General features: G+C 41.4%; 1 protein-coding gene across 1 annotated transcript in view; it reads right to left on the minus strand.

Annotated features, from left to right (window-relative positions):
- Positions 1–11,869: 11,869 nt before the first annotated feature.
- LOC108789917 (cytosolic phospholipase A2 delta-like) overlaps positions 11,870–12,950 on the minus strand; it is a 51,074-nt gene continuing 49,993 nt past the window's right edge. The window contains exon 22 of the mRNA XM_018560061.1: positions 11,870–12,207. Within this exon, the coding sequence (XP_018415563.1) occupies positions 11,987–12,207 (221 nt within the window). The 3' untranslated portion in view covers positions 11,870–11,986. The remainder of the gene's footprint in view (positions 12,208–12,950) is intronic.

The raw sequence follows: 12,950 nt of genomic DNA on the forward strand, positions 1-12,950 counted from the left end.
GGGTACCCCCCCCCCCCCCAATCCACAGTGTAAATCGCAAAGGAAATCAAATAAAACCATGTATCTCTAAACCACAGCTGCTATGTTACCTATAACAAGAATGTGAAAGCATGGTGAAGAACATAGCACTCCCTACCTATCACTATCGCCCCTTCATATGTGTCTATGTAGTCCTAAAATCTGAAGCACATGCCAAATGCAGGACATGAAATAAAGCACATAGAAACATACATGAAATACATTTGGACTCCAATCCTCAGGATCATCCAAGGAGGGGCAAACTCAGGAAGACAACCTCCTTGTTCCTTCACAAAAATGACATGAAGTAGGGAGGGGGTTGTTGATAGGTTAAGGAGCGTTGTTTGGTTTTTACCATTGTTTACACAGCAAGCCATATTTGTGCAATGTGTGGAATCACCCCACTCTGGAGTTTAGGAGTCCTGTCTCGGCATGATTTCTGTAGTCAGAATGACTTCTCTGTTTTTATTATTCAGGAGGTGAAGTATCAGCCACCCACAGAGCTTAAGCTGGACTCCCCAAAGGTACTTTCAAAAACACCAGATCTGTCCCCAAGGTCCCCAATGGTAAGTGCAGTCTCATCGAAATAAGATAACAACAAAATGGACCTTTTTAGTTTTATATGTTTGATATATATTTTTCCTAGAGAAATGTTTATTAAAGTGCACCTGCCATATGGGAGTTGCCATTGCTGGCCTTCTATTGAAAGTTCTAGATACCTGGCTGTGCCTGGCTTTAATACACTTGAGTCAGATACCCAGGACAAGCATGGTTTCATTCTATCTCTACACTTGTTCCAGGTCAGAGACTCAGAAAGTGTTGAAGCCAATGCAGCAGCCTGATAGCCAGTGAACTAGCATTCTTAAAAGGAGAGGACAGCTTCCATAATTCTTTCAGGACGTGCACTTTAAAGTGCATTTCCACTTTCTGCAGCTAAATTGGGGTAACACATACTTTATATTTGTTACATGCTCCCATTCACAAAACAATATATTTCAAAACTGCTTGTTACAGTTGAAATTGTTTTTACTTGTGTTGGGGTTTCCACTTGGCTTCTTAAGGGTTAACATTTCTACTTGCTTTTCCTTCTTTGTAATGTTATGAGGGGCTGTGTGTTAATACTGTCTGTACTGAGCTGGCTCATTTCATTATAATGTGTAAAGTAGATTTGAACACTGCCTGTCCTAACAAAGGGTTAAAGGATTACAACCCTGGCCTCTGGATTGTATGTTAATGAAATTACTGACAGAAATACAATCCAAAAATTACAATCCAAAAAAGGACAGATCACTGTGAAGGTGCTTAAAAAAAAACCTGGAATTAGCCAACTTGCCTGTGGCAACAAAACATCATAAACATTAATAAATGTTTAAAAAAAATTAATTTTCATGATGCTGTGTGATAGGCAACGCACAACAAACAGACGGGTTTTCGCAAATATGACTGCAAAAGTGGAAATACACTTTGTTTGCCTTTTCTGTAGAGGTGCCATCTCTAGGCTTGATCTCATCACTTCTATTTCCTTTTGAATCAGTAAAGGATTTTCTTTTTTTTAGACTCCCACCTTGGACAGGATGGTGAACGGGTTCATGGAAGCCAAACAGAAAACATTGCCCGGTGGAAAGGTATAGTTGTGAACTACAGTAACAGATATGCTTGTTGTATTTGATATAAAATTGGAGGTAGTGTATCATCGGCCCATTGCTAAATTCCTGTGTACAGTCTGGGAATACCATAGACCACATTTCATTCTGTCATATTAGTTCAAGGACCATTTCTCATCCAGCCCCATCTGGCATGTCACCAGGGCAGGCAGTACAACAAGATTGGGTGATAGAAAGTTGTGTGTTACTGGTGTTTGCTGAGAAATGATTGGGACGTTTGTTAATCAGTTGCTCTGGCTCCACCTATCTTTGTCTTTTCAGCATATTCCCAACTCTATAAAATGCCCATGCTTATGAAATGGGTTGGGCAACAAGCTCATATAGGTGTGATGGTCAGTATCCACAAACTTTTGGCCATAAAGTGTATCAACGCAAACCAGTATCCCTCCGCTTAAGAGCTGTCTCTATAGCAGTGGTTCTCAACCTGTGTAACCTCAGGACCCACATTTGTCCCTGGTCATTAAGTCGCAATCCAAGTCCCACTGCAATGGAGCGCACTGCATTAGGGTACTGCGCGTTTCCGATGCGGACATACGAACTGTGGGTGGGAGGTGCGTTTGGGGTACCATTCAAATGAATGGCAACGCAACATACCTCCCAGCCCAGAATGCAGGGTAGGTGCTATTGCGTGGCACAGTGTGCTAATTGCACAGTACTATGTGATTAATGCACTGTACTAGTATGAACAGGCCCTCAAAAACACTGACACAATATGACACACTCACAGACATTCTGACACACACTCCAAAACATGTTTAATTACATTTTAAGGTTCACTCAGTCTCCCTACCTTACCAGAACTGGGCTGCTGTGCTGTGACAGAGCTCCATCCATATGTGCATTGATTGTACAGCTCCCTTGTGTGCCCTGTAGAGGTGGCGGGAGCCAGAGTTTGATGTCACTCCGGTCCAGGCGCCTCTATAGGACTCATGAGGGAGCCGTAAGCAATGCACGTCTAGATGGAGCTCCCTCACGGCCATACCCCCAGGCCACCTCAAGCTGACACGGCGCGCCGGGCAGCATATATTGAATGGCTGCTTGGCGCGAGAACTGACAGTGCTGCTCTAGGGGAGTCTGAGGATCCTCTCACCTAGAAAAGTGGAAGGCATGCGGTGACCCACTGAACACGGCGTCACGACCCATCAGTTGAGAACCAAGGCTCTATAGCAGGGGTAGCCAAACTCCGGCCCTCCAGCTGTGGTAGAACTACAAATCCCATGAGGCATTGCAAGATTCTCAGAACCGCAGACAGGAGTCCCGGGGAGAGATGCATCATGGGATTTGTAGTTTCACCACAGCTGGAGGGCCGGAGTTTGGCTACCCTTGCTCTATAGGTTGCACTGATCGACAGGTGCATTGTTTGACTTATGGGATGTAGGGGTGTTTCACAGCTCACAAATTTGGTTGGAAACTGAGCTTTGCCTAGGAGGAAAACATATGTGAACACACATGGAGGTGACGGCTGTCAGATCGATGTTGCATAGTAATATATATTTTTTTCTATGATTTTTTTTAAAGTCCAGCACCAGCCTTAACAATTTGTATTGAATAGTTAGAAGGGTTAGAACCTTTGTCAAGTCTATGTCTGCACTGTGTGTCACAGGGATAAAAACTGGGGAAAATCTCCCCATTGGAGTCTTCCAACACTTCCCTATCCATCCGCAACTAGAGAAAGCTTAAGCTGGATTTGGGCATGGTTTTAATGAATGAAAAGCTTTAGACCTCCACTATAACATCTTTTATTTTTCGTAGGCAAATCCGGTCCACTTCTGGAACTCGTTCTACATCACACTGCGTGAGCAGACGCTGAGCTTCTACTCTTCCAAAAAGGATGAGGCCAAGGTACCAATCAGCATAGAGTCTGTGCTCCTATCACTACCCCTAAACGGTTTCTATTAAGGAAATGAAAACTCTTAACTGAATGAACATTAGTTTGCTAAACACCATGTATCATGCACAATTGGCTTTTTTTTTTTTTTAAATGAAAATTTGTTTTCACGTTTTCAGCATCTTTTGTTGTATCTTAGTGGTGCTTTAGATCTCCTGCATTCTCTTTCAGCCACTTTCCTGTCTACATGCACTCCAGTGGTGGCTGCATGGCATTTCTCAGGGTGATTCCATGATGGTGACAACTGTGGACCATGCCTGTGTAATGTGGCCACTTGTAGTCTCCTGGGAAAGCCTGTGTGACAGGGTGACAAAGCAGTCAGGGCATGGACCCCTATGTCAGGATAAGCAGAATTTCATTTAATGAATGTGATTTAAACATGAATTTACATTTATAAGACTTCTAACTACATGACTATGTTAAAGCTTGTATACGATTGTAGTGGTGGGGTCCACATATACTTTAATGGAGACCTCTAACTCTGTGGTGTTGTCACTGAACTGATACCTAAATGATGTAACCTGCACCACAAAAATAATGTGTATATCACATCTCTGCCAGAATGAAACTGCAATTCCGTCTGTCAGCGTGGTTGATGCAATCTGTGAGAAGATAAAGGATTCTGAGAAAGTGAACATGTTCTCTTTGAGGTATTCTTCACATCCATATTTCTAAATCCTTTCTGGAGGTTCAGTTAAAGGACTAGTCCACTCGAAGGTGATATTTTAACTATTAAGTAGAGCTCGGATCAGCTCCTGGCTTCTTATATGCCTTGGCTTCTCCAACAAGCAGATCTCCGTCATAATACTCAGCTGTTCCCCCATCCACCTGGGAGTTTAGGGTGACAACTCTTTTTGCATTCTCCATATATTTAAATGAATATATCCAGCAAGGAGAGTTGGAGCCTCAGGAACTCAGGAGCAGAGATCTCACCAATTGAATGTCTGAGATATATTAGAAATTGCACTACAGCATCTACCAATAATTCAAATATCAGTTTTGGATGGACTGACCCTGTAATACATTACAAAACAGATGCAAATAGCTGCTTCATTAGTTCCAGGCTTGTCTGTGTTGCTTTTCTTGTTTAATATTCTTATTAATACAGTAAGTAGGTTCCAGAGTACAAAGTACATGTAGTGACAATAAAGCTATTAATACATTGTAATGTGACTGGAGGAGAGTATTTCAGCAGATCAGCATTACTCAGTTCTCTTTTCTAAGGTTAAGAGGTTAGCAGGGATAGCAGCAAAGCTGGGATTAAGGTTAATATGGGATGGGGGGACAGGACAAAGTGAGTGGTAAAAGGGTAGGGAGAGTTGGTTGGGTACCCCGAGGCTTTTTAGAGAGTCCACAATACAGTTGGTGTGAAATTAATAGGTCAATTAGATGGAGGTCATAATCGTCTGGCAGGAAGTGAGTGATCCTTAGATCTAATTTTGTTTAAAAATTTGGAAATGGTGTCCAAAAGTTTAGCCTTTTAGGTTTTGTTGTTGTTGGTAAATGTCCAGTGACTCCTGAATTTGACCTCTGAGTGGCTGGATAGCCATGCTTCTGTTTGAGGAAGGGACCCCGAAACGTTGCACTTGTGTGATATGCTGCATTTATGTCAATGAATAGACGCATTTGATCTGCATTTGGAGTGCCGGTGTCTCATCTCTAAAATGTTGTACATATGACGGTTGCCATCCATCGATCACCGCTGCAAACGCCAATTATTGTTTGGATTAAGCGGTCAGGAGTGCGATGGGTTCATGGACGTTCACTGGATACCCATGCTTTTACAATGGTTTGTTTTGTGGCCATCAGAACAAGAATCATTTGGGTAAATTGATATTTTGTGAGACCTCTCGGTTTTGGGATGAGGGGATGGGGGCTAGTAATGAGCCTTTCCTTTTAATAAAGGTTTTAATGTTGTGCATGTTATGGTTTAACTAGGTATACTAGTATGGTTAGCTCCAGAAGTGGTGCTATATAAAAATGTAAATCTTGTACTTTTAGGGCCACTGATGGCTCAGAATACGTCTTTTCAGCTCCATCAGTCAGAAAGATGGATGTCTGGATCCAAGCAATTCAGGGGGGACCAGGTATGTACTGATCTGTACCACCCGGGTTGTAGCATTTTATGGGTGTTACAAAGGTTTGCTTATATTTATTCCAACTGTCTATTAAGCTGTCTGATTGGAGGTCAGCTCTAATGGTCCCATCTGGTCTCAATGAACACTTTACTCCTCCACTTTTATTACAGGAGCCTGAAAGTTTTTTAGTGGGGCTTTTCTGCCCTGAGGTTTGGTGAAATGTCATGTTATATTGTTTAAATAGCATACTTACAGCATAAACATAATTCTATCTGAAATCCTGGCTAATTGCATTTTCAGTGGTTCTTTATCTCCCCCTGCTGGTCATAAATTAGACTGCATGCTATTAAGTGTTCCCATATTGATGTAGTAAATGTTTTATTTGTATTTATAGCTGCACCAAAATATACATTGCTTTGTACTAGATCCAATTATTTATTGTTTCTTTTAGATGAATCTGAAGTTAAAAGGGACGTAAAAGCCTATACGCCAATTTATGAAATGCCAAGGTAAGTAATAATGAGGGACCGTATAGAAATATTTCTGATTTCTGATCTGTTAAGCTTTGATGCAACATAAAGAGAGCCTGTCACCAAGCTGTGAGCAATGTTTTCATTTTCTATTCTTTAATGCTGGCTTACCCCTTATAGTTTAGTTATCCATTTCACACTAGCAAGTATGCATAAGTAAAGCTTGAGCATAGCCTGGCCCCATTCACACTGCTGTGTCGTGTTAATCACATAGTATCTATGCAATTCACACACACAATGCTGCTGGTGCATTGTATTGTTTTTAATAGAACAATTTCTGAATTGCATGCTTGTTCTGGGTTAGTGGATTTATAGGTGAAATTCATTCAATGAATGCAGTAGGCATCATTATAATAAATGTATTTTTAAATTTAACTACTTGGTGGCAGCTTTTCGGACTCCCTGACTTTACTGACATGACCTTTTTAAAGATGGCAAATCCCTGTTTGTACTTGGGGTCCCAGTAAGGACCGGTCTGATGGGTACCCTTTGCCAGGCTGAATTTTCTCTAGACAAAGAATTATGTAGAAATACAGCAATTCTCATAAGGAACGTGTCTTATTTATAATGGCACAGAGATCACAGGGGTTCATTGCTATGAAACAGGAAATAGTTGAATTTCTGTTACATCAAAATACCTTTTACTATCTTTGCAGGAGGACATTGTCATTTGAACCAGACACAAATGGACACACATTTTCTGCCAGCAGAGGTAAGGACATATTGTGCAGACTGCTATTAATCGGAAATCCAAAGATTAATTATTGTGTTACATTGTTTTTTGGTATACTTTTAGCAGTTATTGTATGATTGTTATAGCAATTAAGAGCTTTATATTATAGAATGGTCATCATTTCAAGTTTTTCCTGTACAAAAATACTTTGTCAGTTTAATGAAGAGTCATGTATACAGTATAAAGATAAAATGTTAGACTGAATTACAGCTAACTTATCGGGCTCCGAAAACATGCAAACTAAAAATTCTGGTCCACTGGAGACAACCATTACCTGTGCTTTTTTTTCAGACTAATTCATATACGCCCACGGAGGCTCCTGGAATTCCAGCTAAAGTCAGTTTACAGGGCATCTGCTCTCATTGGCACTAAACTCCACAATTCAAAGGAGAACTATGGCCTAACCCTTTTTGGCCATAGTTCTCTCCAGGGTCACAGGAGGATATATACTAATCTACTCCAGTGACCCAAAACTCAGTATATAGCGGGCTATTGCGCTGCAGTCGGGCTGGCTGATTGACAGCTGGCTCTGCCTTTTTAGAAGCAGAGCCAGCTGTGCCCGCCCCCCTCCCTCCCTGGTCTGTTCCTCCAGTCAGCACTAGAGAAATAGAGGGGGAGGGGGGGGGGAACGACTCCCTGTGGGGAGCGGTCACCGGCAGTCTCCGCTCTCCGTAGGGAGAGGATTGGGAAGTTGGCGATCGGTGGTATGTGATCGCCTACAGCTTCAGTGTCGCAGGTCGGCTTGAATTATTGGGTTGAGTGTTTTTAACTCGCCCCTATAATTCTCCTTTAAAAGTAAAATGCTCGACCCATTGCTGGCTACACAGAATCCCTGGCTTTGCCCTGTGTAAGCTGCACTCCAGCAAGGGAAATCACTACTGTTTACCTTTTATGACCCACTATACTTAGCTTAATCCACGGTCCTGTGATCTTTGGCTGAGCTGGTTCTAGCACGGGTGACTGGTGAGATACAGCTGATCTTGTTACCATCCCCTCACCCCAAAGTCATAACACTTGCACTGTAGTTGGTACCCAGTAGTTGTAATCTACACACAAGTTTTGTAAATATAAAAATAGATTTTATTCAAAATAGTTTTAAAACCTGGCCGCAGAATAGAAGCTCCTGTGAGGACTTTTCGAGCTCTTGGTTTCTCTTTCTCAATGCTGGCAACAGTGCATGGCCATTTCAATGAATTCACTGTAGCCAAGTAAACTGGCCGCATCCACATCATCACGATGGGACATGGGCGCTAATAGAAGTATTTTCTCACTACTTTATTTTAAGGCCCCAACAGCAACTCTTCTAAGTGGAATTGTGCCACTGGGTGCCCCAGGACTTTTGTCATAATATGCCACTATGGTGTGCACACTTGCACATTATGGCACTTACTCCTGGCATCTTATACTGAACGTCAGTGAACAATTTTTACAGAAATAGCAGGCAGATACATTTTTATGGCATAAGGGGCACAAACTCGCCTTTACTTAGTTCCACTTGAAGCTGGCCCTAAATTTACCATAGGCTGAATCAGGGTCTGGTGTGTATTCATGGAGGTCACTTGTATTGTTAGAAGTATTTCTTTGGAATTCAGGAGATGGTTCTTCCTGACTAGGCTGGAACCGGTAGGGTGAAAGGGCCTGCTGCTACATAAAACTCCCAGAAACCATTGATTAAACTTCCCTCTATTCCACAGTTTACATCACCTCTGAACCGAGCAACATTGGAAATTCCTACACCCCAAATCTACTGGAGACAGATGATGCCAAAGAAAAACACAAGAAGGACAAGAATGTTTTTAAGAAGTTTTTCAGGAAGTAACATGGGTAGTGTGGTGAGAGCAGCATTGTTGTCATGCACCATATGACATACACGCACTATAGATTTATATGCTGCTGAAATCTGAGCTGTAGCACCGGGGCAGAATGGGCAACTGCTGCTTAGAAATGGCAAACAGCCATTTGTGTGTAAAACCCATAGATGCCAATGTACCTGAGAAAAATATGGGAATATGATTACCCACAATATGAAAAAATGTAGGAGCACTTTGTTTACTGCCTGTCATGGCAAGTTGTTCATTGACTCCATTTCACATGGCAGAATTGGGAAGAGGCAAATTTCTAAACGGGGGAGATTGTCCTGCTACCATAGGAACACTTGGCAATAGGGAGACCAAACCATTACCAGCCTTATTCAATAGTGTTTATTCTTAAGTGCAGTCACTGTGCTGAAGTCAGCCAAGTACAAAATGAATAGTGATTGGTTGCTAAAGGTCACTGCACTTATGAGTAAGAACTCGTTATTGAATAAGGTCAACTATAAATGTACTAAAATTCAATTAAGTAACCATAATGCCTAAAAATTTCATTTTTAATTGGAGATATTCCACTGCAGCTTTGTTATAAGGTAATATATTACCTCGCTACACATTAAAAACATTGGTTGATGTGGGGTACTTCAGGCATTTTCATTAAATAAAACCCAGTCAGACTGAAAGTCATTCTCCAGTGGAGTGTGCCTAAAGCTGGACACACAGGTCAAATTTTGGCCAAAATTTAAATAGCGTTTGGTCCAGTCGGCTCCCCTCCATGTGACAAAAGTGGATTTTTTCAATAGACTTTTGTTGAAGCAGCTGGTCTGAAAATTCTCAGCCCAACAGTGACTGCAACCAATTAGCTAAAGTCACTGTTGGGGTATTCTGACAGGGGCACATTTGGTGCTGTCAGAATACAATATCCTAGTGACTTCACGGCACATGTTGAAGGTGGGAAGAGGCAGTAGAAGAGGCATACATAGCACCATGTATGGCCATCTTGTTACTTCCCATATAAACTGCAGCTAAGCAAGGCAGAGATTGTCAAACCAAGATGGAGGTTTTAATAAGACTTCTGAGATCTAACCAATCAAGAAATGATGGTCTGTGTACTGTAATTCTACCGCTACCTTTCTGGCCACAAAATGACTGACAATTGTCATGCACCCAGGGCAACCTAAGTCAACTTAGTTATTGGTAGCTATTGATTTCATTTATATCTGTGTCTCTACGTGACCGCTTAAATCTGCAAGACCAGGCCTTCTATTCTGCCAGAGACCTCATGCTGTGAGCCCGGAGGAGAGGGAGGTGCAGGCTTCAGGTCTTAGACCCAGCACACATTGCGAGACACAGGTAAATTAAAAAGTAAAAACCATGCCCCCCCTTGCTTCAGTGATCCACCCCACATCCATTCGTCTGGCATTGTCCCTCGACATGCTTACTCAGGGAACATTTTTACCAGCTGTGCAATTATCAATATTCTGAATATTTACATATATTTATTTTTTCATGATCTATTTTAATATCTAGATGCAATACATATGTAGAAATCAATGTTTGGCTAAACCTTAATTTAAAAACTGTACTAATTTAAAAGTGTTAATTAAAGAAAAGTACAAAAAAAAGTACAAAACCCCATTCAATTATGTCATTTTTATGAATGAATGTCTTGCTTATTGAAGAAAAAAAAATGAGGTACGTTTTTAGTAACACAAAAGCGATTGTATTATTTTTATGCTGTTTGTTTAGAATGCAGCAGTCTTGTCTTTTTAGTCTAACAGAGGGAGTAAGTGCTATCTGAATTCAGAAGATTAATATAAAATGTTTTTGGTGCAGTGGGTCAGGGATTGAGCTTGAGAATGTGCTTTACTTGCTGCATCGGGCTGCTCTTTGGTAGCAGCATGCAGGAGATCCAGACCGCAGTGGTCTGACACGTCCCCTGCACAGTGCTCCAACTAACAGTCCTCCAAGTCCTGAGCAACATTTTTGATTGGAGCACTAAGTAGGCGGGGTGTCCGTCTGCTAGGGGCCCAGGGCACTGCGTTCTGTAAGAGAACAGCAATCCGAAACTCCAGCATGCTGCCAACAAAGGACAGCTTGGTACAGTAGTAAAGCACATTATTTGCTTTTAAAGAAAATCTCCAGGAAAAATGTTTAACCCTTGCAGTGGGGCTAGCTCCACACTGCAAGGGTTAACTGCTTGTTTTTGTCTAAGTGTAAAAAAAACTGACCCACAGAGCTGGTTTGCTCTTAGACAGGTCCTTCCAGCCTCTCTCCCCCTCCTCTGCAGGATGAAATCCTTGAAGATACAAACTAAGGCTGAATCTCCAGGATACACTTTAACCCCTTCGTGACGGGAGACGTACAGTGTATGTCCCGGCACTTTCTGCCTATATGACTGGCCATGTACACTGTACGTGACGAGTTATATCAGGCTTTGTAATGCTGGTAACAGCTGATTCATTCATGAAATAATTAAGCTTTTTGTAAAAGCTTCTTCCTTTCATTAATGAAAGAATGAAGCCGTTACATGCAAATACAGGACCGCAATTTGCGATCCCGTATCTGACAGCTGAAAATAGCAGAGAGGTAGCAGTGACTCACCTCTCTGCTATTTGCTTTGACAGCTCGAGAGCCCGATGTTTAAATACATTTCACTCAAAAGATACAATGTATATCTAGAATCTCCCAGGACACAAAATGAGGCTGAATTTCAAAGAACACATTTTATTTATTAAATGAAATTAATAAAATAAATAAATATACAGGGTGTCTGTAAGACACTTTTTAATGTGGAATGTCATTGCTAAGATTTTAATGATCAGTTGAGTTTCCCTATAAATGTCAAAGACAAATTGCATCATAAAAATATTAAAATATTTATAAAACGGTTTATAAAAAGAACATTTGATCAGGTCTGGTTGTCTTTTGACATTACAACTGTATCTCCCATGAAGTGTAGCTGGTTGAACCTAACTTCTTAGAGACATTGGGGGGAATTAATACAAAGTTTTATCTCAACTGGTACAGCTGCCCATAGCAACCAATCAGCTTCTATCTTTAACTTTTTCTACACAGTTTAGAAAATGAAAATGTAAAAGCGGATTGGCTCAGACACTTTCTATGAATTCCCCCCATGTGTACACAAGATTTGGAAAGAATTAGACAGTTGGATGTATTCTGATTGAAAGCAAATTTTGTTCCTGACCCATATGTACAATCTAGCGAGGATGGATCTGTGTTTTGGCTCACGGTTTCTGTGGTTCAGACGTTGCAGCTCCTACGTTTCTGTTTGCGTTCTATGGTGGTACGCAAGGTCTGCAGAATCATTTCCTCGCTGTTCAGGGCGTTGTATTCTGTCAGTTTGATCAGTTTATCAAAATCTTCTTCAGTGTATGTGAATCGAAACACTTTGTAAGGTGAAGCCAGGCCAGACAAGGGAACGTCTCCTTCCTCCTTCTCCTGATCGGTTTCCCTCTCAACTCCTGCAGAGGAATAAACGTGAGCAATGGAGATTTTCATAGGTAGTTTATTCTTTACATGGTGTTAAATTCACACAAAACAAGCTCAGAAATTGTTCTTATCGTGGCAAGAGATGGGTAGTTTTATTTTATTAAAAAATATTTGGTGAAGCGGACATCTGGCCTATTGCTCTGCACAGTTACAATAGTCCTAATACCCACTTTAAAGTGACACTAAACTCAGGAGTTAAATCCTAAAAAATACATTCAAGTACCTAACTATGAACACAAATGTGTCTTATTTGTGTATCACTCGGCTGTAGATCCTCAAATCATCTCTGAATTGGTGCTGACACTGTCCTTCCTTCTGGAGGGTGGCTACTTTTGTTCCCCATGGTCCCTGTGTGTGTTGTAAAGTAGACACCGCTCCAAGCTCACTTCTATGGTGGAATCAATCTCTGGTTTAGTTTACTAATTTGTATTGAAATTAAAGTCCATCACGGGAGCGAGCTTGGAGTTGAAAGTGTCTTGTTATATCTGTTAGAAGTGCAAAAATACCTGTAGATCCTGCCAGAAATCCTGTGAACTGATAACTGTCTGTGCACAAGGAAAGGTAATGGAGATGAGGACAAAGGGGGGACGAGATGAGAAGAAGACTGTCTTCTGTCTAATCCATCAGAAATTCGGTAGGTGGGGATGACAACACATGCTTAAGCTGGCCATAGACACAAATGAAGAAGTCAACAGCTTCCCCTCCCTCCCTCCCT

This window comes from Nanorana parkeri, unplaced genomic scaffold, assembly GCF_000935625.1.
Source record: "Nanorana parkeri isolate BGI_ZX_2015 unplaced genomic scaffold, ASM93562v1 scaffold430, whole genome shotgun sequence".
Taxonomy (NCBI): domain Eukaryota; kingdom Metazoa; phylum Chordata; class Amphibia; order Anura; family Dicroglossidae; genus Nanorana; species Nanorana parkeri.